The sequence below is a fragment of the Mus musculus genome, chromosome 6 (assembly GCF_000001635.26).
Source record: "Mus musculus strain C57BL/6J chromosome 6, GRCm38.p6 C57BL/6J".
NCBI lineage: Eukaryota > Metazoa > Chordata > Mammalia > Rodentia > Muridae > Mus > Mus musculus.
Genome location: NC_000072.6, coordinates 8,365,559 through 8,392,944, shown reverse-complemented (window position 1 = coordinate 8,392,944; position 27,386 = coordinate 8,365,559). Strand labels below are relative to the sequence as shown.

At 39.5% G+C, this 27,386-nt stretch overlaps 1 protein-coding gene and 1 pseudogene across 2 annotated transcripts in view; one reads left to right on the top strand and one right to left on the bottom strand.

Moving 5' to 3' along the window:
- Positions 1-27,386, bottom strand: part of Umad1 (UMAP1-MVP12 associated (UMA) domain containing 1) — a 169,480-nt gene that overhangs the window by 35,823 nt on the left and 106,271 nt on the right. For both annotated transcript variants that reach the window (NM_001302353.1, NM_001302354.1), the window contains exon 3: positions 18,978-19,039. In NM_001302353.1, coding sequence (NP_001289282.1) covers positions 18,978-19,039 — 62 coding nt within the window. The remainder of the gene's footprint in view (positions 1-18,977; positions 19,040-27,386) is intronic.
- Gm8428 (predicted gene 8428) lies at positions 13,536-15,502 on the top strand (annotated as a pseudogene).

Below are 27,386 nucleotides of genomic sequence, written 5' to 3'. Positions count from 1 at the left end.
AAAAAGTGTGCCTGCTGAAATACAAATTTAAATGGGCCTGTATTATCTTTTGTTACTGAAGTATCAATCATAATCTATTAGGTAGTACATTCTAGTGAAAAAGGTAGCAGCTGGATGACTATTTTAGTAGCATTTTGTCTTCCTTTAGGGAATGCTATTAGCCACACATGAGAGAATTACAACATACAATATAAAAAATTAGACTTAATTAGCTAGTAAGCTATGAAAACTTTCCACACAGCAGTGGGACCTCATCTTTAAATACTGCTCCCTGTTAAAACACCAAAGAGTCACTCTTGGTTTAAAAAAAAAAAAAAAACGGAATAACAATGCCTTAAGGAAATATTAAGTGGTGTTCACTGGCAGGTAAGTACTACACTATCAAAGTTGTCAGCTGTATTTCTAAAAGACAAACCATCTAATTAAAATATATAGGCATAAACATTTTCTACACATACCATTCAAAACAATTCTTTCAAAAAGGAAGCATGCATTTATGATTAATGACAATAACTTAAAGAAAATACTTTTCATGCTCACAGGGGTCTTATTAATACATCCTCTATTGATGGCCATAAAAAGGAGGGTTCTGAGTAACTCAGGAACCTAGGAAAGGGGAGGAGCCTAACTATTCCAGTCCAGGGTGGTTGCTTTCTCTGAACACTAAGCTTTCTTCTGTGACTTCCAGAATCCTTTCTTCAGTACCCAGAAGAATGAAGAGTACCTTCTTTTTTTTTAATTAGGTATTTAGCTCATTTACATTTCCAATGCTATCCCAAAAGTCCCCCATACCCCCCCCACTCCCCTACCCACCCACTCCCACTTTTTGGCCCTGGCATTCCCCTGTACTGGGGCAGATAAAGTTTGCAAGTCCAATAGGCCTCTCTTTCCACTGATGGCCGACTAGGCCATCTTTTGATACATATGCAGCTAGAGTCAAGAGCTCCGGGGTACTGGTTAGTTCATTATGTTGATCCACCTATAGGGTTGCAGACCCTTGTAGCTCCTTGGGTACTTTCTCTAGCTCCTCTATTGGGGGCCCTGTGATCCATCCAATAGCTGACTGTGAGCATCCACTTCTGTGTTTGCTAGGCCCAGGCATTGTCTCACAAGAGACAGCTATATCAGGGTCCTTCCAGCAAAATCTTGCTAGTGTATGCAATGGTGTCAGCGTTTGGAAGCTGATTATGGGATGGATCCCTGGATATGGCAGTCTCTAGATGGTCCATCCTTTCGTCACAGCTCCAAACTTTATCTCTGTAACTCTTTCCATGGGTGTTTTGTTCCCAATTCTAAGAAGGGGCAAAGTGTCCACACTTTGGTCTTTGTTTTTCTTGAGTTTCATGCGTTTAGTAAATTGTATCTTATATCTTGGGTATCCTAAGTTTCTGGGCTAATATCCACTTATCAGTGAGTACAAATTGTGTGAGTTTCTTTGTGATTGTGTTACCTCACTCAGGAGGATGCCCTCCAGGTCCATCCATTTGCCTAGGAATTTCATAAATTCATTCCTTTAGAAGCCTTATTTATAATAGCCAGAAGCTGGAAAGAACCCAGATGCCCCTCAACAGAGGAATGGATACAGAGAATGTGGTACATCTACACAATGAAGAGTACCTTCTAGAGTGACTGCTGACGAGTGCACCTCTGGGATACAGGATGCCTTACATGCATATCAGCCAAAGAAAAAGGTGTGCTTGTTCATCAAATGTACACCGACACCTCTAATTTCATGCTAATTGCATGGTCCCTTTGCAAGACAAACAAAAGGCTGCCCAAGATAAAAGGCTTTCTCAAGAAAACCACCAATCTTGAAGTTTTGGGGAACCAATCAACCCTTTAGAGGAAGTATGTTACTAATTCAAGTACTACATTTACCTTCACAGGAGAACTTTAAAATTTTCATTATTATGAATGTTTATCCAATTGTTTCTCTCTACTTAATACAATGTGACTTCTGCTGATCTGAGTGCTCTACAACCCTTAAATTAGTTAATGCTTAACACTTCAAAAGTTAAAGGATGTAAAATAACTATACACTGATGTTATCTTTCTCATTCCACATAGAAAATACTTAAATGTACTAGAAAGCAGAGGCTGATTGACCGTCAACATCCATGTTCTGGTTTGGCTGATTGACCTCTTTAAAGACTCATTTTGGGCGCTGACATGAGTAATAATACAGAATAAGAAAATAAATAATGGCATGACATCGAAAGATGTTTAAGTTGGTAGTTTACAGCACAACTTGAGGTATGAGGACATGAAGGAGGTCTCTGGAAACTTGAGTTCACTTCGAATTATGCCATCATTAACACCACGATATGAACAAAGCATAAACGTCATCAGGAGAGGAGGTGGAAAGCGAGAAAAAAACGTAAGTATAATTCACTCATCTGGCTTTGGAACAAGGAAGTGGCATTTGTGCCTTCTTTATCTGCAGTCACCTAAGTCAGGGCTGACACTGCCAAAGCACAGCTGCATCATGCTATTGGTCTTGACAAGAGCAAAGAGGAATTTTACTCTCAGATTCAAAGCATTCACGGCTCAGGTTAGAAATGAAAATAAACATGTTGTCAAAAATTAACATTTATTAAACAGGTTCAAGCATTTTGTTTGTTTGTTTGTTTGTTTTGTTTTGTTTGGTTTTCTAAGACAGGGTTTTTCGGTGTAGTTCCGCCTGTCCTGAACTCACTCTGTAGATCAGTCTGGACTCAAACTCAGAAATCCACTTGCCTCTGCCTCCAAGTGCTGGGATTAAAGCCCTGAGCCACCACTGCCCAGCTCAAGTTTATTAAATAAGTCATACAGTTTCCTTTTTTCCCTGGTGGCCAAATTATCAGTCATAAGAAATAAGTGACAAGGTGAGATTACCATCTTGTATCCCAGGTCTCTCAGAGACCAGTCCACACAGGAGAGTGCATGGGCCACAGAAGCAACAGAGCTTCTTGGATAAGGGCCCTTCCAGCCTTCATCCTCAGCCAGGAGGCAGAGCTGAGACCCAGACCACTATGCACCTTCCCTGCCAGAGGAAAACTTGCCTGTAGAGAGTACTCTGACCACTAGGACTCAGGAGAGAGTTGCTGACAGAGGAGTGCGGACAGAGGCTAACAGAATCATAGGAGGAACAAGCTCCATCCAGAGACAGCTAGAACATCTAACACCAGAGATTACCAGATGGCAAAAGGCAAACACAAGAATCTTACTAATAGGAACCAAGACCACTTGGCATCATCGGAATCCAGTACGCCCACCACAGCAAGTCCTGGATACCCTAACACACCAGAAAAGCAAGAATGGGATTTAAAATCATATCTCATGATGCTGGTAGAAGATTTTAAGAAGGGCATTAATAACTGACTTAAAGAAATACAGGAGAACACTGTGAAACAGATAGAAGACCTTAAAGAGGAAGTAGAAAGCTGGGCGTGGTGGTACATACCTTTAATCTCAGCCCTTGGGAGGCAGAGGCAAGCAAATTTGTGAGTTGGAGGACAGCCTGGTCTACAAAGTGAGTTCCAGAATGGCCAGGGCTACCCTGAGGGGGAAAAAAAAAAAAAAAAAAAAAGAGGAAGCACAAAAATTCCTTAAAGAATTATAGGAAAACAATGCTAAACAGGTAGAACTCCTTAAAGAGGAAACACAAAAATCCCTTAAAAAATTACAGGAAAACACAACCAAACAGGTGATGGAATTGAACAAAACCATCCAAGATCTAAAAATGGAAGTAGAAACAATACAGAAAACCCAAAGGGAGACAACTCTGGAGATAGAAATCCTAGGAAAGAAATCAGGAACCTTACATGTGAGCATCAGCAACAGAATTCAAGAAATGGAAGGAAGAATCTCAGGTGCAGAAGATTCCATAGAAAACATGGACACAACAATCAAAGAAAATGCAAAATGCAAAAAGATCCTAACTCAAAACATCCAGGAAATCCAGGACACAATGAGAAGACCAAACCTAAGGATAATAGGTATAGATGAGAAGGAAGATTTCCAACTTAAAGGATCAGCAAATATCTTCAACAAAATTATAGAAGAAAACTTCCCTAACCTAAAGAAAGAGATGCCCTTGAACATACAAGAAGCCTACAGAACTCCAAATAGACTGGACCAGAAAAGAAATTCCTCCCTACACACAATAATCAGAACAACAAATGCACAAAATAAAGATAGAATATTAAAAGCAGTAAGGGAAAAAAGTTAAGTAATATATAAAGGCAGGCCTATTAGAATTACACCAGACTTTTCACCAGAGACTATGAAAGCCAGAAGATCCTGGACAGATGTTATACAGACCCTAAGAGAACACAAATGCCAGCCCAGGCTTCTATACCCAGAAAAACTCTCAATTACCATAGATGGAGAAACCAAAGTATTCCATGACAAAACTAAATTCACACAATATCTTTCGACGAATCCAGCCCTTCAAAGGATAATAAAGGGAAAACTCCAACACAAGGAGGAAAATTTCTTGCCCTAGAAAAAGCAAGAAAGTAATCCTTCAACAAACCTAAAAGAAGATAGCCATAAGAACAGAATCCCAACTCTAACAACAAAAATAATAGGAAGCAACAATTACTTTTCCTTAATATCTCTGAATATCAGTGGACTCAATTCCCCAATAAAAAGACATAGACTAACAGACTGGCTATACAAACAGGACCCAACATTTTGCTGCTTACAGGAAACCCACCTCAGGGAAAAGGACAGACACTACCTCAGAGTAAAAGGCTAGAAAACAATTTTCCAAGCAAACAGTCTGAAGAAACAAGGTGAAGTAGTCATTCTAATATCGAATGAAATCGACTTCCAACCCAAAGTTATCAAAAAGGAGGAGGGGGCACTTCATACTCATGAAAGGTAAAATCTTCTCAGATGAACTCTCAGTTCTGAATATCTATGCTCCAAATGCAAGGGCATCAACATTCATTAAAGAAACTGTAGTAAAGCTCAAAGAACACATTACACCTCACACAATAATAATGGGAGACTTCAACACCCCACTCTCATCAATGGACAGATCCTGGAAACAGAAACTAAACAGAGACACATTGAAACTAACAGAAGTTATGAAACAAATGGATTTAACAGATATCTACAGAATGTTTCAGTTTTATCCTGAAACAAAAGGATATTCTTCTTCTCAGAACCTCATGGTACCTTCTACAGAATTGACCATATAATTGGTCACACAACAGGACTCCAGAGATACAAAAGTATTGAAATTATCCAATGCATCCTATCAGATCACCACGGACTAAGGTTGATCTTCAGTAACAACATAAATAATAGAAATTCACGTTGAAGCTGAACAACAACTCTACGCAATGATAACTTTGTCAAGGAAGAAATAAATAAAGAGATTAAAGACTTTTTAGAGTTTAATGAAAATGAAGCCACAATACACCTACACTTATGGGGCATAATGAAAGCAGTCCTAAGAGGAAAACTCATAGCTCTGAGTGCCCCCAAAAAGAAACTAGAGAGAGCACACACTAGCAGCTTGACAACACACCTAAAAGCTCGAGAACTAAGAGAAGCAAATTCACCCAAGAGGAGTAGAGAGCAGGAAATAATCAAACTCAGGGCCAAAATCAAACAAGTGTAAACAAAAAGAACTATTCAAAGAATCAAACAAACCAGGAGATGGTTCTTTGAGAAAATCAACAACCTAGATAAACCTTTAGCCAGACTAACTAGAGGGCACAGAGACAGCATCCTAATTAACAAAATCAGAAATGAAAAGGGAGACATAAGAACAAAACATGAGGAAATTAAAAACATCATCAGATCCTTCTACAAAAGGCTATACTCAACAAAACTGGAAAACCTGGACGAAATGGACAACTTCCTAGACAGATACCAGGTAATAAAGTTAAACCAGGAAAGATTAACAATCTAAACAGTTCCATATCCCCTAAAGAAATAAAAGCAGTCATTAATGTTTGTCAACAAAAAAAGCCCAGGACCAGATGGGTTTAGTGCAGAGTTCTATCAGACCTTCAAAGAAGATCTAATTCCAGTTCTTCACAAACTATTCCACAAAATAGAAACAGAAGGTACTCTACCCAATTCATTCTATGAAGCCACAATAACTCTGATACCTAAACCACATAAAGACCCAGCAAAGAAAGAACTTCAGACCAATATCCCTTATGAATATCCATGCAAAAATACTCAATTTAATTCTGGCAAACCGAATCCAAGAATACATCAAAACGATCACACATCATGATCAAGTTGGCGTCATACCAGGGATGCAGGGATGGTTTAATACCCAGAAATCCATCAATGTAATCCATTGTGTAAACAAACTCAAACACAAAAACCACATGATCATCTCATTAGATGCAGAGAAAGCATTTGACAAAATCCAACACCCCTTCATGATAAAAGTCTTGAAAAGTTCAGGAATTCAAGGCCCATACCTAAACATAGTAAAAGCAATCTACAGCAAACCAGTAGCCAACATCAAACTAAATGGAGAGAAACCTGAAGCAATCCCACTAAAATCAGGGAGTAGACAAGGATGCCCACTTTCTCCCTACCTCTTCAACATAGTACTTGAAGTCCTAGCCAGAGCAATTTGACAACAAAAGGAGATCAAGGGGATACAAACCGGAAAGGAAGAAGTCAAAATATCAATATTTGCAGATGATATGATAGTATATATAAGTGACCCTAAAAATTCCACCAGAGAACTCCTAAACCTGATAAACAGCTTCAGTGAAGTAGCTGGACATAAAATTAACTCAAACAAATCAGTGGCCTTTCTTTACACAAAGGATAAACAGGCTGAGAAAGAAATTAGGGAAGCAACACCCTTCACAATAGTCACAACATAAAATACCTTGGTGTGACTCTAAGGAAGTGAAAGATCTGTATGATAAGAACTTTAAGTCTCTGAAGAAAGAAATCAAAGAAGATCTCAGAAGATGGAAAGATCTCCCATGCTCATGGATTGTCAGGACTGATATAGTAAAAATGGCTATCTTGCCAAAAGCAATCTACAGATTTAATGTAATCCCCATCAAAATTCCAAGTCAATTCTTCACTGGGTTAGAAGAGCAATTTGCAAATTAATCTGGAATAACAAAAATCCTAGGATAGCAAAAACTCTTCTCAACAATAAAAGAACCTCTGGTGGAATCACCATGCCTGACCTCAAGTTGTACTACAGAGCAATTGTGATAAAAACTTCGTGGTACTGGTGCATGCAGTGACAGTCAGGTAGATAAATAGAATAGAATTGAAGACCCAGAAATGAACCCACAAACCTATGGTCACTTGATCTTTGACAAAGGAGCTAAAATCATCCAGTGAAAAAAAGACAGCATTTTCAACAAATGGTGCTGGTATCATGTAGAAGAATGTAAATTGATCCACTCTTATCTCCTTGTACAAAGCTCAAGTCTAAGTGGATCAAGGATCTCCACATAAAACCAGAGACACTAAAACTTATGGAGGAGAAAGTGGGGAAAGCCTCAAAGATATGGACACAGGGAAAAATTCCTGAACAGAACAGCAATGGCTCTTGCTGTAAGATTGAGAATCGACAAATGGGACGTCATAAAATTGCAAAGCTTTTGTAAGGCAAAATACACTGTCAATAAGACAAAAAGGCCACCAACAGATTGGGAAAGAATTTTTACCAATCCTAAATCTGATAGGGGACTAATATCCAATATATACTAAGAACTCAAGAAGCTGGACTCCAGAAATTCAAATAACCCCATTAAAAATGGGGCACAGAGCTAAACAAAGAATTCTCAACTGAGGAATATGGAATGGCAGAGAAGCACCAGAAAAAAAGTTCAACATCCTTAATCATCAGGGAAATGCAAATCAAAACAACACTGAGATTCCACCTCACACCTGTCAGAATGGCTAAGATCAAAAATTCAGGTGACAGCAGATGCTGGAGAGGATGTGGAGAAAGAGGAACACTCCTTCATCGTTGGTGGGATTGCAAGCTTGTACAACCACTCTGGAAATCAGTCTGGCGGTTACTCAGAAAATTGGACATAGTACTACCGGAGGATCCCACAACACCTCTCCTGGGCATATATCCAGAAGATGTCCCAACCGGTAAGAAGGACACAACCTCCACTATGTTCATAGCAGCCTTATTTATGATAGCCAGAAACTGGAAAGAACCCAGATGCCCCTCAACAGAGGAATGGATAGAGAAAATGTGGTACATCTACACAATGGAGTACTACTCAGGTATTAAAAAGAATGAATTTATGAAATTCCTAGGCAAATGGATGGACCTGGAGGGCATCCTCCTGAGTGAGGTAACACAATCACAAAGGAACTCACACAATTTGTACTCACTGATAACTGGATATTAGCCCAGAAACTTAGGATATCCAAGATATAAGATACAATTTACTAAACGCATGAAACTCAAGAAAAACAAAGACCAAAGTGTGGACACTTTGCCCCTTCTTAGAATTGGGAACAAAACACCCATGGAAGGAGTTACAGAGACAAAGTTTGGAGCTGTGGCGAAAGGATGGACCATCTAGAGACTGCCATATCCAGGGATCCATCCCATAATCAGCTTCCAAACGCTGACACCATTGCATACACTAGCAAGATTTTGCTGAAAGGACCCAGATAGAGCTGTCTCTTGTGAGACTATGCTGGGGCATAGCAAACACAGAAGTGGATGCTCACAGTCAGCTAATGGATGGATCACAGGGCTCCCAATGGAGGAGCTAGAGGAAGTACCCAAGAAGCTAAAGGGATCTGCAACCCTATAGGTGGAACAACAGTATGAACTAACCAGTACCCCAGAGCTCATGTCTCTAGCTGCATATGTATCAAAAGATGGCCTAGTCGGCCATCACTGGAAAGAGAGGCCCATTGGACTTGCAAACTTTATCTGCCCCAGTACAGGGGAATGCCAGGGCCAAAAAGTGGGAGTGGGTGGGTAGGGGGGTTGGGGGGAGGGTATGGGGGACTTTTGGGATAGCATTGAAAATATAAATGAGGAAAATATCTAATAAAAATATTAAAAAAATAATAAAAACCAGGAAGTTAGTGTAGATTCTACAATCTTCTGATGCAAAAATATTTATCTTTATGATGTAAAATGAGATTAAGTCACAGGTAAAATTGTCAGTGTGCTCCAATGTATAATTTATTTATAATTTAATTGTAATTCTCAGAATATGTTATTCTTGTGTCTCAAATTCTTACATATTATCATCTATGTGCATTGCAAACTCTTTCAGACTTGAGATCAGTGGCATTGATTCCCTCAGTTAAATAATGTTTACCTCTATAAAACCCTACATTTTTTATAAGTAATGGCTGCCCCCAAAAGGCATTACTATACCTTTAATCCTCAAGTCTAATCATGGTTAATCTGGTTTGTTCATGTGGTGAAGTGTTAGAAGTATAATCCAAGACATTTTCAGACATAGAGAATATTAAACAGAACTTTTCTCAAAATAGATTTTTAATGAAATATTTGTTAAAATAAATGAAGCAGTCTGATATTTCAAAAATGTACTTGGGGACATGCCAGAAAATTATTATTTATTAACCAATCTAAACATATTTTAGTTTACCATTTTATTACCATGCTAATAGTTAATTCATCAGGCCTTTCTATGACCAAATTGTCTTATAACCAACTACATATGGCCTACATATCTTCACACTAATCAATTACTTTTTTAGTTAGTGTTTCCTTTAGGATTCTAGCATTCATCACCAAACCAACAAAGCTCTATACAAATCACATTCCTCAGGTCTCAAGAGTTTTGTTCTCTTCGGCTGGCAGGATGGTTGAGCAGGTAAAGGTACTTTCTGCCAGGCTCCATCCTGGGAACCACATGGTGAAAGGAGACGACCAATTCACCCAATTTGCCGTCTGACTTCCACATTTGCATTACAACATATACAACACACACACACACACACACACACACACACACACACACACACACACACAATGTTTAAAATCAAATCGAACTCTTCTGGTGCTTAATTGTCTCACAGTATGTAATATCAACAACTATTGAATGTAAATATCATTTGATGTATTAAATGATATTTGGAATTGAAAGTTGAATTTGACAGCACCATAGGGTTGAAGTAAGTTGGCTTAAGTCACATACTATAATAATGTGTATGCTTTCACACAAAACTCTATGAAAAGAGACATGTTTGATTACTTAATTATTCTTAATGGGAAAATTATTAATGTTATACTTTTGGAAAGTCAGTTGTAAGGCAATTATTTTGGTTTATTTAATCTCATTAAGAATATGTCATTTGAGTAGAATCCCTTCAAATATAGTATGGTCTCAATTAAGTTGTTATGAATGATGTTTTTTAATACCACTGTTTGGAACGAAACTGCCCAGCATGTGGCTGGACTATTTTGTTGTGATTCCTGAATTCTCTATTATGTTCTTTTCTTCTTCACTGTTTATACTCTTTGGCTATAGAAAACTTGTTTTTAAAAACTTGAATTTTATTATGAAGCTAGTAAGATTCCCATGTTTATTTTTTTAGAAAATTTTACAAACTAAAATACAAAAAGTTTGAAAAGCTGCAATGTACTCAAGAATTGAAGAAAAATCTTTAAATACTTATCATTTATTTAGTTAACTTTTAAAAATCGTGTATATTTAGTATACAAAGTAAAGCTTTATTATGACATTTTGCTACTTGTACATTGTGCCTTTGGATTATGCTTACCAATTACCCTCTTTTCCTACCCCATCCAGTCCCCTTCCTCTGTGCAAATAGTTTCACATTTACTTTCATGTTTTATTCTTTTTTAAAAAAAATTTAGAGTCTGCATATGAGAGAATATATTTGGTACTTTTCCAGCCTCTTAATTCTTGTACAAGAAAGTACTATACTGTGTGGCAAAACACATCTAAAAAACCCCTTGGGAAAGTTAAGTCCCTACTGCTGAAGACACCATGCACTTTGGACATAGGACCCAGAAGGTTTGAGCTGGCTTTAACTTCAAAGCATTTTCTCTGAAGACTGGCTTTCATGGTACCAAGAGCCGCCAATCAAGCTTCCAAACACGGAGAGCAAGGAACAATCCTCCCCAACTATGATGCCCGAGAAGGACTAGCATGGCCCTTTAATTCTAAAGGGGCAGCAGTGGCATGAACACCTTGGTCATAATGAACAACTCTTGCTCAACAAGAGGAAAACATTTTTGGTACTGGAGGGCTAGCCAACTACTCAAGGTTAGTTATGGCCTTTGGAGAAGAACCTACTTGAACCACTTTACTAAACCAGCATAATTCTTAGTTGTATTCTAAATATTTATTCTTAAACACACAGATAAATGCCATTCTCAGCTTAATCAAATAAATGCCCTCTTATAACAGATTGAGACAGAACTACAGCCAACCAAAATGCAGAGAAAAAGTGACTACATGATACTCAGCCTCATCTGATATATCTATAACATAACTCTGTTCCTACAGGTAAGGATCAACCTGGAAGATGGGGCAGAAAGACTGTAACACCCAGAGGAACAGGGAGTCTATTGTCTGAGTGTGTCTCCCAGAAACACCAGGAGTTACACCTGTGGATTGTCACCAACTTGGTTACCTAAACAAGACGTGAATGAGGATGATACCAATACCCATGCTTGTATGAAAGCGCGAAACCTCAGAGGGCCCCAACCAAAGACAAGTAACTACAGACAATTAAAGAACTCTGAGAGCGCTTAGAGAAACAGCCCTCCCCTGGGAGCAGAGCTCCTGACTGTACTAATACTAAGTGGTTAGCCCTGAAATTATAGGTGTATAAGTAAGATATGGAAAAAGCCACCTGTATTATATATTTAGGAATACATAGGCACAGACACAGACACAGACACAGACACAGACACAGACACACACACACACACACACACACACACACACACACACAGACACACACACAAGCAATTAAAGAAAAAGAGGCTACAAACTTGAGAAAAAGGACCAGCGCCAGGGATACTAAGAAGGGTTGAAGGGAGAAAAGTGAAGGTAGATAATGATGTAATTATATTTTAAGTTAAAAAAATCATTACAAAGGAAAAAAAGTATATCACATATACTAATTACAAAATGTGATTTAATTAGCATACTGTGTTTGGCTTATTTGCCACAGTGTACTGATTCCAGGGAAACATTGTTTGAAATACAAGAATTAGATGTAGAATAGTGTTGAGAATACTTCCATAATTTTCTGAAATAAATACTATCCTGAAATAAACGTTAATTGGCAAAAGAAATAAACAAACAAGAAAACAATCCTTGGGAAACACTGCTTAAAATTAATTAAAAAAAAACCATGTGAACACTTAACAATCTGATTTGTAATGTGTCTTTATGTAATGAATTAATGCCAAAACAGTTATGACACAGAAAAAAATACTCAAATCCAAATGAGTATTGAAGAAAGGTATAATAGATAGACGATGGCAGATGGTTATAAGAGGGTGAACTGGACAAGAAAAATAAAAGTCAACTTATGATTTGGAAATACCTACAACCCAGCAAGTGTACTACCAGTACCGAGTTACAATTCCAGCTAGCTCTTATAATAGTTAAAAAGCCCAACTGAAAATACAAAGAAATAGGCAAGAATAGTTACGAGAGATGAACTGTGGCACATGTGTCCTCATCATTCTGACAAGGAAAGGTAAGGTGTCGACTCACAGCTTTCAGATATGAACTGGATAAATTCCTGTCCTCTAAGTGTTTGTGCAGACCAAACATTAAGCGTTTATTCAATGTCTGATAATACCATGTACCCAGAACAAAACATGTTTTCAACAAATATATTCATACATATGAACATGCACATATACACACCTAAAAAATATAAACATATATAAATATATAAATTATGCACACAAACATATACACATTTACATACACAAAGATACATGTACAAACCATAAATATATACATGTAAACAAATACACATTTATACACACAAGTATATACACACTTACATAAACATAAATATATGCATGTACACAAACATAAATATGCATACGTACACAAACATGAACCTTAGTAAACATTAATATACATTTAAATACATATGTACATATGAATAAACACACATTTATATATACATTGAAATATACATATATAGAGACATATATAAATATACCTATCTATGCACACAAACATAAATGTGTACATGTACAAACATAAAACACTACAAACATTACTTCTAGCTTTATGGAACCCCTTCTAATTTACCAGTTATGTTCTTATCATGTTATTTCTACAGATAGATATGATGACTTATGTTTGTAATTCAGCCCTTAAGAGTCTGAAGCAGTAAGATCACTGAGAGTCTGAGCTAGTCCAGGCTAGACTGAGTTCTACGCCATCCTAGCATACAAAGGCTCTGTCTTAACACATAAAGCAACCAACCAGCTGGCTTGCCAGTCAGTCAACCAACCAACCAACCAACCAACCAACCAACCAACCAACCAACCACTTCTGCATTTCCTAGTCTTTTAAAGTGAACTATGGATAATATTTTTGGGTCAGGCCAGTGGGGAAGATGGCCACACTGCAGGAGAGTGAAGTCTAAGTGGATGGCCAGCTGAAACTAAGCAAGAATGAGCTGAAGAGGTGTCTGAAAGCTGAGAAGAAACTGGCAGAGAAAGAGGCCAAGCAGAAAGAGCTCTGTGAGAAACAGCTAAAGCAGACTGCTTGTGCCACGACCAACCACACTGATGACAATGGTGTGGGTGCTGAGGAGAAGACTCTGGACCCAAATCAATACTACAAGATCCACAGCCAAGCAGTCCACACCTGAAGGTCAGTGGGGCAGAACCCGCACACACACAAGTAACATGTGGACGGACAGCTCACTCACTCAGTTCATCCAAGAATACAGTCACCTGCAGCCTGGGACCACCTGACTGATGTTACCCTCAAAGTGGCAGGTCACATCCATGCCAAGAGAGCCTCTGGGGGAAAGTTCATCTTCTATGACCTTTGAGCAGAGGGTGTCAAGTTACAAGTGATGGCCAACTCCAGGAATTATAAATCAGAAGAGGAATTTGTTCACATAACTAACAACCTGCGCCAGGGAGACATAATTGGAGTTGAGGGGAATCCTGGGAAAACCACGAAGGGTGAGCTGAGCATCACCCTAGGAGATCACACTGCTGTACATGCTGCCTCATTGTCACTTTGGTCTCAAAGACAAGGAAACACAGTATCACCAGAGATACTTGGACTTGATCCTAAACGACTTTGTGAGGCAGAAATTTATCGTCTGCTCTGAGATCATCACATATATAAGAAGTTTCTTGGATGAGCTAGGATCCCAAGAGACTGAAACTCCCATGATGTGTTCGTCACTGGGGAGCTGTGGCCAAACCTTTCATCACCTATCACAATGAATTGGACATGAACTTGTATATGAGAATTGCTCCAGAATTCTACCACAAGATGCTGGTAGTTGTGCCACTGGCCACGCTTATGAAATTGGGTGCCAGTTATGGAACGAAGGGATTGATTTGACTCACAATCCTATTCACCACCTTTGAGTTCTACATGGCCTATGCAGACTATCATGACCTCATGGAAATCATAGAGAAGATGCTGTCAGAAATGGTGAAAAACATTACAGGCAGTTAAAAGATCGCCTACTACCCAGATGGGCCAGAAGGCCAAGCCTAAAAGACTGACTTCACCCTACCAAAGCCATCAGCACGGTAGAAGAGGTTGAGAAAGCCCAAGGTGTGAAGCTGCCACAAACAAGTCTCTTTGAAATTGAAGAAACTCGAAAAATTCTTGATGATATTTGTGTTGCAAAAGATATTGAATGGCCCCCACCTCGGCCCACAGCCAGGCCCCTTGATAAGCTTGTTGGAAAGTTCCTCCAAGTGACATGATCAGTCCTACACTCATCTGTGGTCACTCACAGATCATGGGTCCTTTGGCCAAATGGCACTGCTCCCAAGAGGGTCTCAGTGAGTGCTTTGAGCCATTCGTCATGAAGAAGGGGGATGTGATGCCCACACTGAGCTGAATGACCCTGTGTGGCAGCGACAGCTGTTTGAAGAACAAGCCAAGGCCCAGGCTGCTGGTGATGACGAGGCCATCTTCATAGACGAGAACTTCTGCACTGCCCTGGAATATGGGCTGTCCCCCACAGTCGGCTGGGGCATGAGGATCGATCGACTTACTATGTTTCTCACAGATTCCAACAAAATCAAGGAAGTACTTCTGTTTCCTGCCACGAAGCCTGAAGACAAGAAGGAAACTGCAATGGCCACTAAAACCTCAGAGAGCAAGCACAGAGACCAGCCCCTCTGTCTAGAAGATACATGCAACTATGGTGTCTGAATCTCAGGAGATCTGGTCTGAGGAAGCGATTCCTGTGTGGCGTCCATCTGGCCACTGCAGTTCAACCACCACAAGAGAGAAGAATTAAAGAATTTCTTTTTTATTCCTTGTTACCAAATAAACCATTTCTCTCCTTAAAAAATAATAAAGTGAACTATGACTCTCCCTGCTAGTATATTAATTATAATATCTTTATCGAATATATGCGCTTCAAAACTATCTAAAAATCATTAAATCATTTTTTTGTTGTTAATGAGAATGCCAAAAGTAAGATTTTTTTAAAAAATGGTTAACTACTAAGAAGTTGAAACAAAACAAAACACAAAACATGTTTCTTTTTCTAGAGAGAAGATATTCAGTTTCTAATAAAACAGAAGACAGAATTTGTTAAAGAAGACCACTTACTTAATCAGAAACTGAAGTCACCGCCAGTGCATTTATGGCACAGGAGGCTGTGAAGCTAACAAAGCCGTGAGCTCTGCCTTCTAAGCATGGCATTACAGTGAAGTCATCAAGAACAGCACAAGAGGTCAGAAGTGATGGGGTTGTCTTTGGCTGCAGCAGCAAAGAGGTCACAAGAGGTAGCGGTTGAATAGAGTCTGAGGTTAAGTTCTTACTCAAGGCATTTTAGAGGTACTGAAGAAAGAGATCTGGGAAAGAAACAGTGATCCAGTAACAGTCAAGTGCACAGATGAGGACCTAGCTGAGGGAAAAGAAGCCTGCTATGAAAATGCTCAGTAGGTAGATTCATCAGGACTTGATGAGGAGGTAAGACAAATGCATCCAAATGACATTCGGCTTTCTTATTTGGTTGTTGAATCAATTGCTAACATATTTTTTTGAAAGGACTTTGTATATACCAGATGTGAATCTGAGTTATAAGGTCTATTTTAATTCTAACAGGTGGTAAATAAATGATCAGAAACAGAGATAACTGTAGTGGAGAAGATGAAACAAAGTTATGTGGTGGCGACTGGGGGTGTGACACTTCAGCAGAGATAGTCATGAGAAAGGCTAGCAAAATAAATGATAGTTTCTATGACAACGAAGAGCCAAGGCAAGCTCTGGTAAGGAGCATGAGTGCCAGCAGCCAACAGGACAAGAAGAGAAAGAGCTCAGCATCATGAAATGACAGGAAGGCCAGTGGCCCAGACGGAAGGCTGGGGCATGGCGAGGAATGAGAATGGAAGGGGAAGGGGTTCCTGGAGCCCGCTCTAGGCTTAAGTGCTCATTCTCCTTAGTGAGAACTCAGCTAGTCTCAAGCCAATAAACAGTGTGCCTGACATTTACTTTGGTTTGCTATGTTACCAGTAGGCTCTAAGGGAACACTGGAGGTAGAAACCTGGCACAAGTGGTGGCTTTGTGTTCTAACAGTGGCAAGGCTGAGGGACTGCTGGAATCCAGAGGCTAGGATGACAAGACATGAAAGAGATAAAAAGGAATGTGAAGGACAGAGTGGAGCCAAGGATGCCTCAGGGATTCAGTTCTACACCTGCCATAGATAATGGTGATATGTCGAGATGATGAAAACTTGGACAGAGATGCTTTGGGGCTGCAAAAATCAACAAGTAGACCTCTCCATGGTCAAGTGAAGGTTGAAATGTTTAGATATAAGTAAAATGCAGTCTGCTGGCTAGACAGTCCCATACTCAGGGCCATAGGCTCATACATACTACACTCACTGTGGGAGTTGTGAGTCTCTCACCAGAGCTTAAAACTCCCAGATTAGATGATAGTTTTTTTCTACGTGAAGGTATAAGCAGTACAGACTATACAACAATGTTTTCATTGTTGGGTTTTTAAAGAAGAGAAATAAAGAATTCTATTTTAGGTGTTTAAGGTAAAGACAAATAATTTTGACTTTTTTATGATAAACCATAGATAGCCTCTTATGATTTAACTATGTGGTTTCCTCTGGAGCACCCGTTTCTTTTGTGCTCTCTGATAGCGAACACTGGTTGTTCCATTGCTCAGAAAGCACTTCTAACTCATCTGAGTATGTACACTGCCTCTGAGGTACTAATGGAAAGTCTAGAACACAGCCTGACAATGAGCTAGCTCAATTCCCTGGTGACTCTGAATGCTCCTTTCCTTAAGAAGGAGCCTTGGAAGACTCCAGACCGACAAGTAAACTGTCAAGCTGTATAGACATATCCAGTACATCCTTTATTATGCTGCAGTTCCTCCCACCCCCACCTGTTTGGTTTGACATGTGGAAACTGAATTCTTAATGTAATAGCATTAAGAGATGTGGCTTTGGGGAGATAATTAGGTCGTGAGGGTGGAACCTTCATAAGGTGGACTGTTTCCTTTAATAAGGGGTGACGGTCAAAGCTCCATGTGATGACACAAGAAGGAACCACCCATGAACTAAAAAAGCAGGCTCTCTTATCTGATAGCAAAGTTGCTAGCACCTTGATGTTGGGGTTCCCAGTTCTGGAACTTAAAATGACTTCCTACTGTCTGTAAGCCAGTATACAGTATGGCGCTTTGTAACAGTAACCTGATAAAGACACTAAGCAATTAGAACTTACAAAGTCATGGTGGCTACTTCCTGAGCCTCCAGCAGAGCAGTGCTTTATTCTGATCACAGGGGGTCACATGGTCAACACTGAGCAGTGCTTTATTCCAATCACAGGGGGTCACATGGTCAACACTGAGCTCTCGCTCTGTGCTTGAAGTGAAGTGAAATTGAAGAGATCACGTGCTTGGTGCACAAGGTAGATAGTTTCTTTCTTGCATCCATTTCTTTCATCATTATCTACCCAGTTCTTTGTACTGTGTCTTAGGTATAGTCACGGTTTAGTAAATATTTGTGGAATGAATGAATGAAAGAATAAATGCAGGTAAGTAAAAAAATAAAATGATTTTTCTTCCTATTCATCAGTTTAAGTAAGTTTTCCCTTGATTATAAAACATTTGCTTAGTGAAAATTATTAAAAATCCCTTAAAATAAAGGCAACTTTCTACTTGTAGCTCATTATTAATTAATGAATTGTAATGAATGTATTCATTTGACAGTCTTCTTGGGCACACACTCTGGATCCTGTGCTGAGACAGACAGGGCAGACCCTGACCTCACTGATGCACGTGCTTTCGTGCTGCAGGAAGACGTGCGAATGAGTCACTGTGCAGAAAGCTGCACAATCACGCCGATCTCTTCCACCTAAGTAGTAAACTAATGCCCAACATTCCCCTAAGCCTTAAAGATAATTACTTCAGTGATTAGATACTATTAATACATTGTGCATAGAGAACCCTAACATACTAACATTCCCTCCAGGATAAAACAACTTTTTTACGGAAAAAGAAGACATAAACTGTTTTTCTCCAGAATAGTCGAGAAATATTGTCTGACAATAGAATTCTCAAAATTCTCTCAAAAATAGACTGCTCTAACTCAAGAACTCTACTTTTCTCTCTTACCCCCTCCTCTTTCATTTCTTGACCCAGAAACCCCACAAGAGCTGGGCAGCCTCTCCCAGCAGCTAGCTCAGCGCTGCTCTCACTGACCCCCGGCTTCTCCGTGTGAGTTGTTGCTGTGAATCAGCCAGAGACTCTGCACGCAGAGCCATCGGTTGCATCCCGGGATTCCCGCTGCCTTTTCCTTACCTCCAAAGCCTGGCTGCCTTCTGCTTCAGAAGTTTTACATCTCACTTCATTTGCTGTAGCTCCTATAAGACAGAGGAGAACTCTTCTGTTATAAGGACAATTTTCTTGGGTTTGTTTGCAGTGTTTTTTGGTACTGTACGCTTCATGCTATGGAAGCAACCACTATTTCCTTTGTTACAGAGTAAACAAATTAATTTTAAGGAGAAAGAAAATATATTTTTTCACGGATATCATGAATCATTCCATAAACACACACTAAAATGTATCCTGCTTTACACAGGTTTACACTGAAAAAAGAACATCAATTTGAATTGTGTTTATCAAGTCATGTTTTAATTAAGAAAGCTATGACTTAAAGACACGCAAACTATTTTAAAATGCAAATTTCCTTATGACATGAGTAATTGTCCTCTAAACTTGTTTTCATAAAATTAATCCTTATGACTTTTATTTTCTTCTTTTGTTCCTATGGATAAAAGTAGATATGCATATTTCTGTGTGACAGTAAACCCAATAGAAGACAATCTTCACAGCAGGAAAGAACATGAGCAAACACATAAAGAGCCTTCAGTTAGTAACACGAGTTCTAAGTCTGGTGCCTCTGCAGATTCCATTGCTAAATTAACTTGGAGCAGGCTGACTTACACGACACAGAATAGATCCACAGTTGAGCAAGTATAATCATAACAAGTTATTAATGGCCTGCCTTAGTTTGCTAATTACTAATAATTGGGAATTGGCACATGGTCAGTACATACCCAATTAGCCTACTTCTCTGAAGCATAATCAGAAACTAATTTAGTAATTTGTAAATTGTTCTTGCCATACAATTAGGTCAATTTAAGAATGTCCAGAACAGTGAGCTGACTGAAATCACAGGTAAGGACTGTGCAGATGATAAGGAGAGTAATGAACATCAAGTCGAGATGGAGCACGGAAAGCTTCCTGAGGTAAACTTTTCCTTAGGAAAGACAAAAGCTTAGTTCATCAGGGATGACAATTAAGGAAAAGGCTATAAAGCTATATAACTAAACAAACCTTGTTATATCTGAAAACCACAGACAATTAAATTTTCTGATGGTAGGTACTGTCTCCCATGTGTTTCAATAAAGAGTAATCAATGACATTCTAGTCTATCAGGTCTGTTTCCATTTGTATATAATATAACTTAGCGACAAAGCAGACATCCAATCTTTATTGGTTTAATGAATGGCAAATTTCTCTTTGTAGTATTTCACCTACAAATCTGTGGCAAAAACACTTTAAAGGTGGCTAATAAAAACTGTATTTGAACATGTAACATACCTTCTAAAATTTGTGAAATTTAAAAGACAAATTTATAAAATATTACTTTAATATTTTGTTTGTAATATAATTGTGAGATCATTTTGAAATTCCAAAAAAGTTAATAGTATTTTTTAAAAAAATCATACCGAAAGAAAACCCTTACAAATTTGGTCTTTATATAGTCATAATTTTATTGCTAAGACAAAAATTATATCAACCTATTGTTGTAATCTCAGATGTCCAAAATTCCAATTGGCTTTCTAGGTGGCTGTTTACAGTGACTATTCATTGATAATCCGTAAGTGGAGAAACCAGAGCACAAGGAATTCAGTTTGCTTAACTACAGATCTGAGCATGGCAGCCACTGAGCCACAGGATACAAATGCTTGTGCCATGGTAATAATGCACATCCGGAACCAAACAGAATGTTTAAGGAAGCAGGAGACACTCTCCAGGAAAAGTTACTTAAACTATTTATCACTTCACCCATAGCCACACTCACACCGCATACAGCTACAATTATCCAACACAGAATCTATGCTTCCTTTGCCATTTTCTTGTTTCAAGGTGAGAACACGCCATTTTCTCTATTTCTCCCTACCGCCAGGGAAGCCTTGGAAAGGTTATGAGCCACTGTTCTTGAAAACACACAATACATCTGTCTGGAAGCAAGGGGGAAATGCCACTGGGGTGATGGCTCAGGTAGGATGGTCATCACGGCCAACTGCCATCTGCAAGATCAGTGCATCAAACGAAACCAAATACAACAAAGGAAATGAACAGGTCACGGTGAGATACAACAGGTCACGGTGAAGTACAACAGGTCACGGTGAGATACAACAGGTCTCAGTGAGATACAACAGGTCTCGGTGAGATACAACAGGTCTCGGTGAGATACAACAGGTCGCGGTGAAGTACAACAGGTCACGGTGAGATACAATAGGTCACGGTGAAGTACAACAGGTCACGGTGACATACAGCTTCTGGATTTTCTCCCAACTGGATAATTTCATCATGGGGAAAATTCAATTATTTTGTATCCACTTACAAGATTAAACAATGAACAATAAATAAAAACAAATGTGAGAAATATAAAACAAGATACTTTAGTAACATTGCTTATACTTTACAACCCATTTCAAAGAGAGAAAATAATCATGAAGATTTTGGCGGGTTTTTCTTTGGTAAAACTGTTGAAGACTGCCTGTAATGTATGGTAAGATCTCCCCTCCCTCTGCTAGACAAGTATGTAAAGCTCAGAGGGCAGAGGCAGTGAGTGAGTGAGTGACGGCAGCCATGCATGTGTCAGGAGAACCCATCTCCAGAGCTGGTCCAGGGGGTGAAGAGCCAACTGCTCTGAAAGGGAGCTCTGAAGTCAGGATTTGGTGCTGGCCACTCCCCTCTACCCCATTCTCTCCATTCCTTCTTGTGGCACTAGGCTCCACACATTATGCGTCTTCTCTTCCAGTGGTAATGATAACTACTTCTGATGAGAGTTAGCCTCTGTCCTTCCTTCTGGCCTTTTAAAGCAAATATACAATGCCCTTGGTGTTTATCCAGAAGTTTTAAAGTTTTACTAGAAGCAAAATTCCTCATATACTATAACTGTGTTAGTTTCTTTGTTTAAAAGTATAGATTTTATTTTCAGTAAATGATAAAGGCTACAAATACTAATAGCGCTCACTGTGATCTTAGAGAACTAATGTGAAATACTTTGGCTAATTTTTGTTGTGAAAGGCCAGATAGTAAACAGGTTGGGCTTCGGAGACCATATGGTCTCTGTCCCAACTTCACAACTCCACCACTGTAGCCAAATGCAGCCACAGACATCATGTGAGCTGGTAAGTGGCTAAGATCCAAGACAATGTTATTTATGAAAACAGCTGGTAGGCTGGAGAGTTTACTAATCCCCATTGTAGAGGAATATGTACACTGTGCATTTTATGGGATTAAAAAAATATTTGAGCTCTTCAAGGAGATGAGAAAGGGAGGGTCATTAGAGTATCACCATGACCTTAATTCTATTGGGAGAAGGTCGGGGTGGGAGAGGAAAAATGACATAAGAAAGTGAGCAGTAGGCCTAAGGGAAGGTAGACAAGCAGAGAAATTTGCAGGCATGGGGAAGGAGACGAATGTTCCCGTGGTCCATCTAGGGAGGCTAGCACGGAGGGTGTGGTTTGATGGTAGGCAATTGAAGCAACAGATCCTTATGCACTATCCACTTTGTCCTGGCTGTTCTTTGCTCTGTGGATTGGTGAGTATGGGAAGATCTAGTTCTACTTAGTTCTTCCCTTTCTTTAGTTTCTCTTGATAAAAGACAGTCATAGAGAATATGCCACTCCACTCTCCCAAGTAGGGGAAGCCTTCCCAACTCAGCATATCCTGCAACTGGAAGGAGGTCTTGATTTAAACCACATCATTCAAAATAAGTTTCTAGGCAAAAGGATTTAATATCTAGCTATCATGGTTTTATCTCAATTGGACATATTTAATATGGAAGAGGATTGTCATTACCAGCGCATCCTTGAGCTCCTAAGAACTAGGATTGGACTGATAGGGGCATAACTGCATTTTGCCTCCATATAAAGAGACAGGAGTAGGGTACAACTAGAGAGATCACACTGAGTGAGTTTGCTCAAAAACCGGGAGGTCATGCCTGGACTGGAAACCTAGCCAACTACCCAGAGACCTAAAACCAATCGACTAAATTAGCACAATCCCTAACTACATAAATATTTGACCTTATACCTAAGGTTAGTGTAGTTCTCATCCCTAATCAAGGAAACTTCTTTTTGTAACAGACAACCTATCAAAACGTAGTTTTTCAGTCTAATACAATCTACAGTACAACTCCTGCACCTAAGACTTGAAGATCCCTGCAGATGATGGGTGGAAAGATTCTAAGTGCAAGTTAGAGTAGGAAGTCTGTTGTGGAATTGTCTTTCTTAGAAACATAAGCTACAGACATAAATTCTAACCAACAAGATTTAAACAAGAATGACACCAACAGACATGCTAATAACAAGAAGAGAAAAATCTCATGAGGCTTCAACCCTAGATAAAGAACTACAGGCAGCTAAGGAAAGCTGAGAGCAGGAGAGACAGTCTTCCCCAGGCAAGAGCATATCCAATACCAAACGGTTAGCTCTGAAAGCAAGTTCACACAAGTAACACTATACAGATACACATTACAAACACAAGTAACAATTAAAGAAAAAGAGGCCATAAACTTGAAAGAGGGGATAGATTGGAGGATTTTGAGGGAGGAAACAGAAGAGGGAAATGAAGCAATATGTGATATATATATTATGCACACATACATATATCACATGCATATATGTATGTATTATAATCTCAAAAGTAAAAGAGGTACTGGAAAAATTCTTTTTCATCTTTTCTTTATTGGAAAGGATTTATTTCTAGAATTCCATATCCGAGAACATAATCTACAAGAAAACTCTCCCAAGGAGTTCACATAGAAAAAATGTTTCTATGGTCAGAAACATGAGAAAAACATGCAGAGCACAAGTTAATTTTTAGTACATTTTAGTATCTGAGAAATTATGTAGTAAAGAAATGACAAATATTTTTTCACAGTGCTTTTAAGTAAAAATAATAGAGTAATTTAGTCACCTTATACCTGTAAACAACTTATATCACCTCGTTAATACTGTATAGGAAATAAAGATTAAGAATTTTTTAACAATGTTGACAAAACATTGATCTAAAAATATATTATGTTCACTTGACACTTTATGCCTTTCTATTAATTTTTTTCACAATGCCCTGCTAATTCATTCTGCTGCATTTAGAACATACTAAGCACTAAATGGCTGCATTCTACTGCATAACTTATTCCAGACTAGATTATAATCTGCAGAGAAGAAAAAGATAGCCAGCCACCTTGAAGACACAGAAGAAAAAAGGCCCCAGTTTAAATTAAAAAAACATCTTAGAGTGGAGGGGTGTGTGTGTGTGTGTGTGTGTGTGTGTGTGTGTGTGTATGTGTGTGTGTATGCTGGGGGGAGTATAAGGAAGGGAGACTAATAAGAGCAAAGTTATGTGTGAAAAGGCTGTAGTGAAACCTATTAATTAGTATGCTAGTTCACAAAGCTAATATGTTGGGAAAAGATGAAAAATAAAAATATCACTGCAACCAATTCTACCAATTAGAGATTCATTAGAGTTAAGGAGCACTGCTTTTATAATGCAAATACCGCCTGGGAGTGTTTGCCTATTAGCCATTCACCAAGTGCAGTAGTGGGAAGAACAGGGCAAAGGCCACACCATTAGCTCTGTTTAAATCTTCAGTCACATTCACTATACAAGGCAGTCTGGAAATCTAGACAGAGAATGGCTTTGAAATCTGTCAGAGCTCCACCCAAATCGTTTACTACTTCAAGACCTTATGTAAGTTACTTAAGCTCTTTCAACCTCAATTTCTTCATCTGAAAAATGGGTCTGGTGATACTACACAAGGTGGCTGTTACAAGGATCAAATGAGAGAAAATGACAAACACTAACTGTAGCGAGGTAAAGGGTTGGAAGGAAATGCTGTAGTTTTAAGTGTAGGTGTCACTGCTGTTCTACCTTTATCAAGTACCTGCTGTCTTCTCTTCAGTTCTATCAATGAACTAAACATCAGTGTTCCCTCAAAATCCAAATGTGAACCCCTACCACCAATCTGACGATAGTAGGAGGTAAGGCCCTGACTGGGTTATGGGGGTGAAGTGCTCAAGAAAGGGATTACACTGTAACAAGGGGCTTGTGGTGGTGGGAATGTGCTTGACCCAGGGAATGACACTGTTAGGAGGTGTGGCCTTGTTGGAGTGGGTGTGGCCTAATTGGTGGAAGTGTGCTACTGTGGGGATGGACTTAGAGAGCTTCTTCCTAGATGCCTGAGTGCCACGCACTCTGGCCGAGTCAGCCTGTCAGGCAGGGATGCCTAAAAGCTGCTCATGAGGCAAAAAGAGTTTCAAGGAAGCTCTCCTCCTGGAGTCTGGCGTTCCCTTAATTCTCCATTCCCGCGTTAGTCTAGTGTATGGATCCACATGTTCTCTTTCAGTATCATCTTATTATAAGTGCCTTTTAAGATTGAATTCTGACATTGCTAAAGCCTTCCGCCAGTGTTCCAACAGTCCTAGAACGCCCTTGAGTTAGACAGTGACATTCAGAATAGCCTCTGGTATTACACTATCAATAAAAGCCAAGTCGCTCCCATATACAGGAATTTACAATGGTTTAGGAAGTAGATCGGGCTGTGGTTTTAGAGTATTGCATTATTCATGAGATGGTTAGCTAGAACGGAACTCCCTAGTTAGAACCTTGACTTGGGTGTGAAAGCCCTTGCCCTAGGAGTGAAAAGTTCTCACACCTGGCTTCTAAGACTATAGCTGACCTTAGACAGGGCTGACTCTGTCTCAGTTATTTTATTGCCCAGTTCCTGCCAGTCTTTGCGTTTTCATTCCTCTGTTCTGTGTAAGAGTCATTAAGCATCCGGTTACCTCATTTGTACCTTGCGGGTATGTCACCCAACTTCCTTATTGTCTTCTGCATAAAAAGTCTGATGCTTGATTTGAAAAATTACATTCAGATTCCACACGACCTCTCCTGTGTGCGTCTGTTTGTCACTCATCTTACCCTTTGTCCACCCGTGACTAGAGACCCGTTCCACACAGAGAAAGGCCCAGAGGGTCTGCGGCACCTGAGGATGACAGTCCCCTCCTGGCTGGCTTCAGATCAAGATGCAGAACTCTCAGCTCCTTCGCCAGCACCATGTCTACCTGCATGCTGCCATGGTGAAAATGGACTGAACCTCTAAACTGTAAGCCAGCATCAATGAAATGTTTGCCTTTATAAGAGCTGCCTTGGTCATGGTGTTTTTTTGTTTGTTTGTTTGTTTTTTCTTAAACTGTTTTTTTTTTTAAGATTTATTTATTTATTATATGTAAGTACACCGTAGCTGTCCTCAGACACACCAGACAAGGGCGTCAGATCTCATTTCGGGTGGTTGTGAGCCACCATGTGGTTGCTGGGACTTGAACTCTGGACCTTCGGAAGAGCAGTTGGGTGCTCTTAACCACCGAGCCATCTCACCAGCCCCCATGGTGTCTTTTTATAGCAATGGAAAATCTAAGGCAGGGCCAAAGAGGCTACTATTCTCTGCTTCCACCATGAGAGAATGTTCTTATATGGTCTGCATAGTATATATAATGCAAGCCCTCAGCAGACAGCAAATCTGTCAACAATGTGACTTTACACTTCTCAGTCTCTAGCATTGAGAAATAAGAATTTTTTCTTATTCATAGGCTGCCCAGTTCATGGTATTTTGTTATAACATGTTGAACAGGAAGAGACAGTGAAAGCAACAAGAGGGATGTCATACATGTTCTAGGCATAACATTAGGCAGGCTTCCTTAAATTCACTCAACAGTGATCTATTAGGACCCACACTTGCTAAAGGTGCCATTTGATTCTACAACACACTCCTCATTAAGTCATAAAACTTGAGTTAAAGCCGGGCGTGGTGGCACACACCTTTAATCTCAGCACTCGGGAGGCAGAGGCAGGCGGATTTCTGAGTTTGAGGCCAGGCTGGTCTACAAAGTGAGTTCCAGGACAGCCAGGGCTACTCAGAGAAACCCTGTCTCGAAAAAACAAAAAACCAAAACAAAACAAAAACATAAAAACAAACAACCAAACCAAAACAAACCAAAAAACCTTGAGTTAAGGTATCCAATCTAGCTGAACACACATCTAAGTCCCTTACAGTTCAGTTTAGTTCTTCTTTTCTAATTTTGTTAGTCTATCTGTATGTTTTCTGTCATAATGAAGAAAAAAGGAATATAGAGCCAAGAATCCCTAACTGTTCCACACACGGCATGCCCAGGCCTCTGGTCACAGTGTGTCGACAAACATTATATCCTAAAGGAACCATGAATAGGAGAAGATAAGCAATGAAGTGTAGGAAGCTAATTTTAAGATGGTGCCGGTATCCAGTACACTGTGGCTATAAACAACCTTACTGCGCCTGCGCTAGTCACCACTTGGCGCCAACCTCTCCAGATCGGGTGCATGCTAATGAAGTGTCGACAGACCGACCAATCCCAGGAGGACACATAG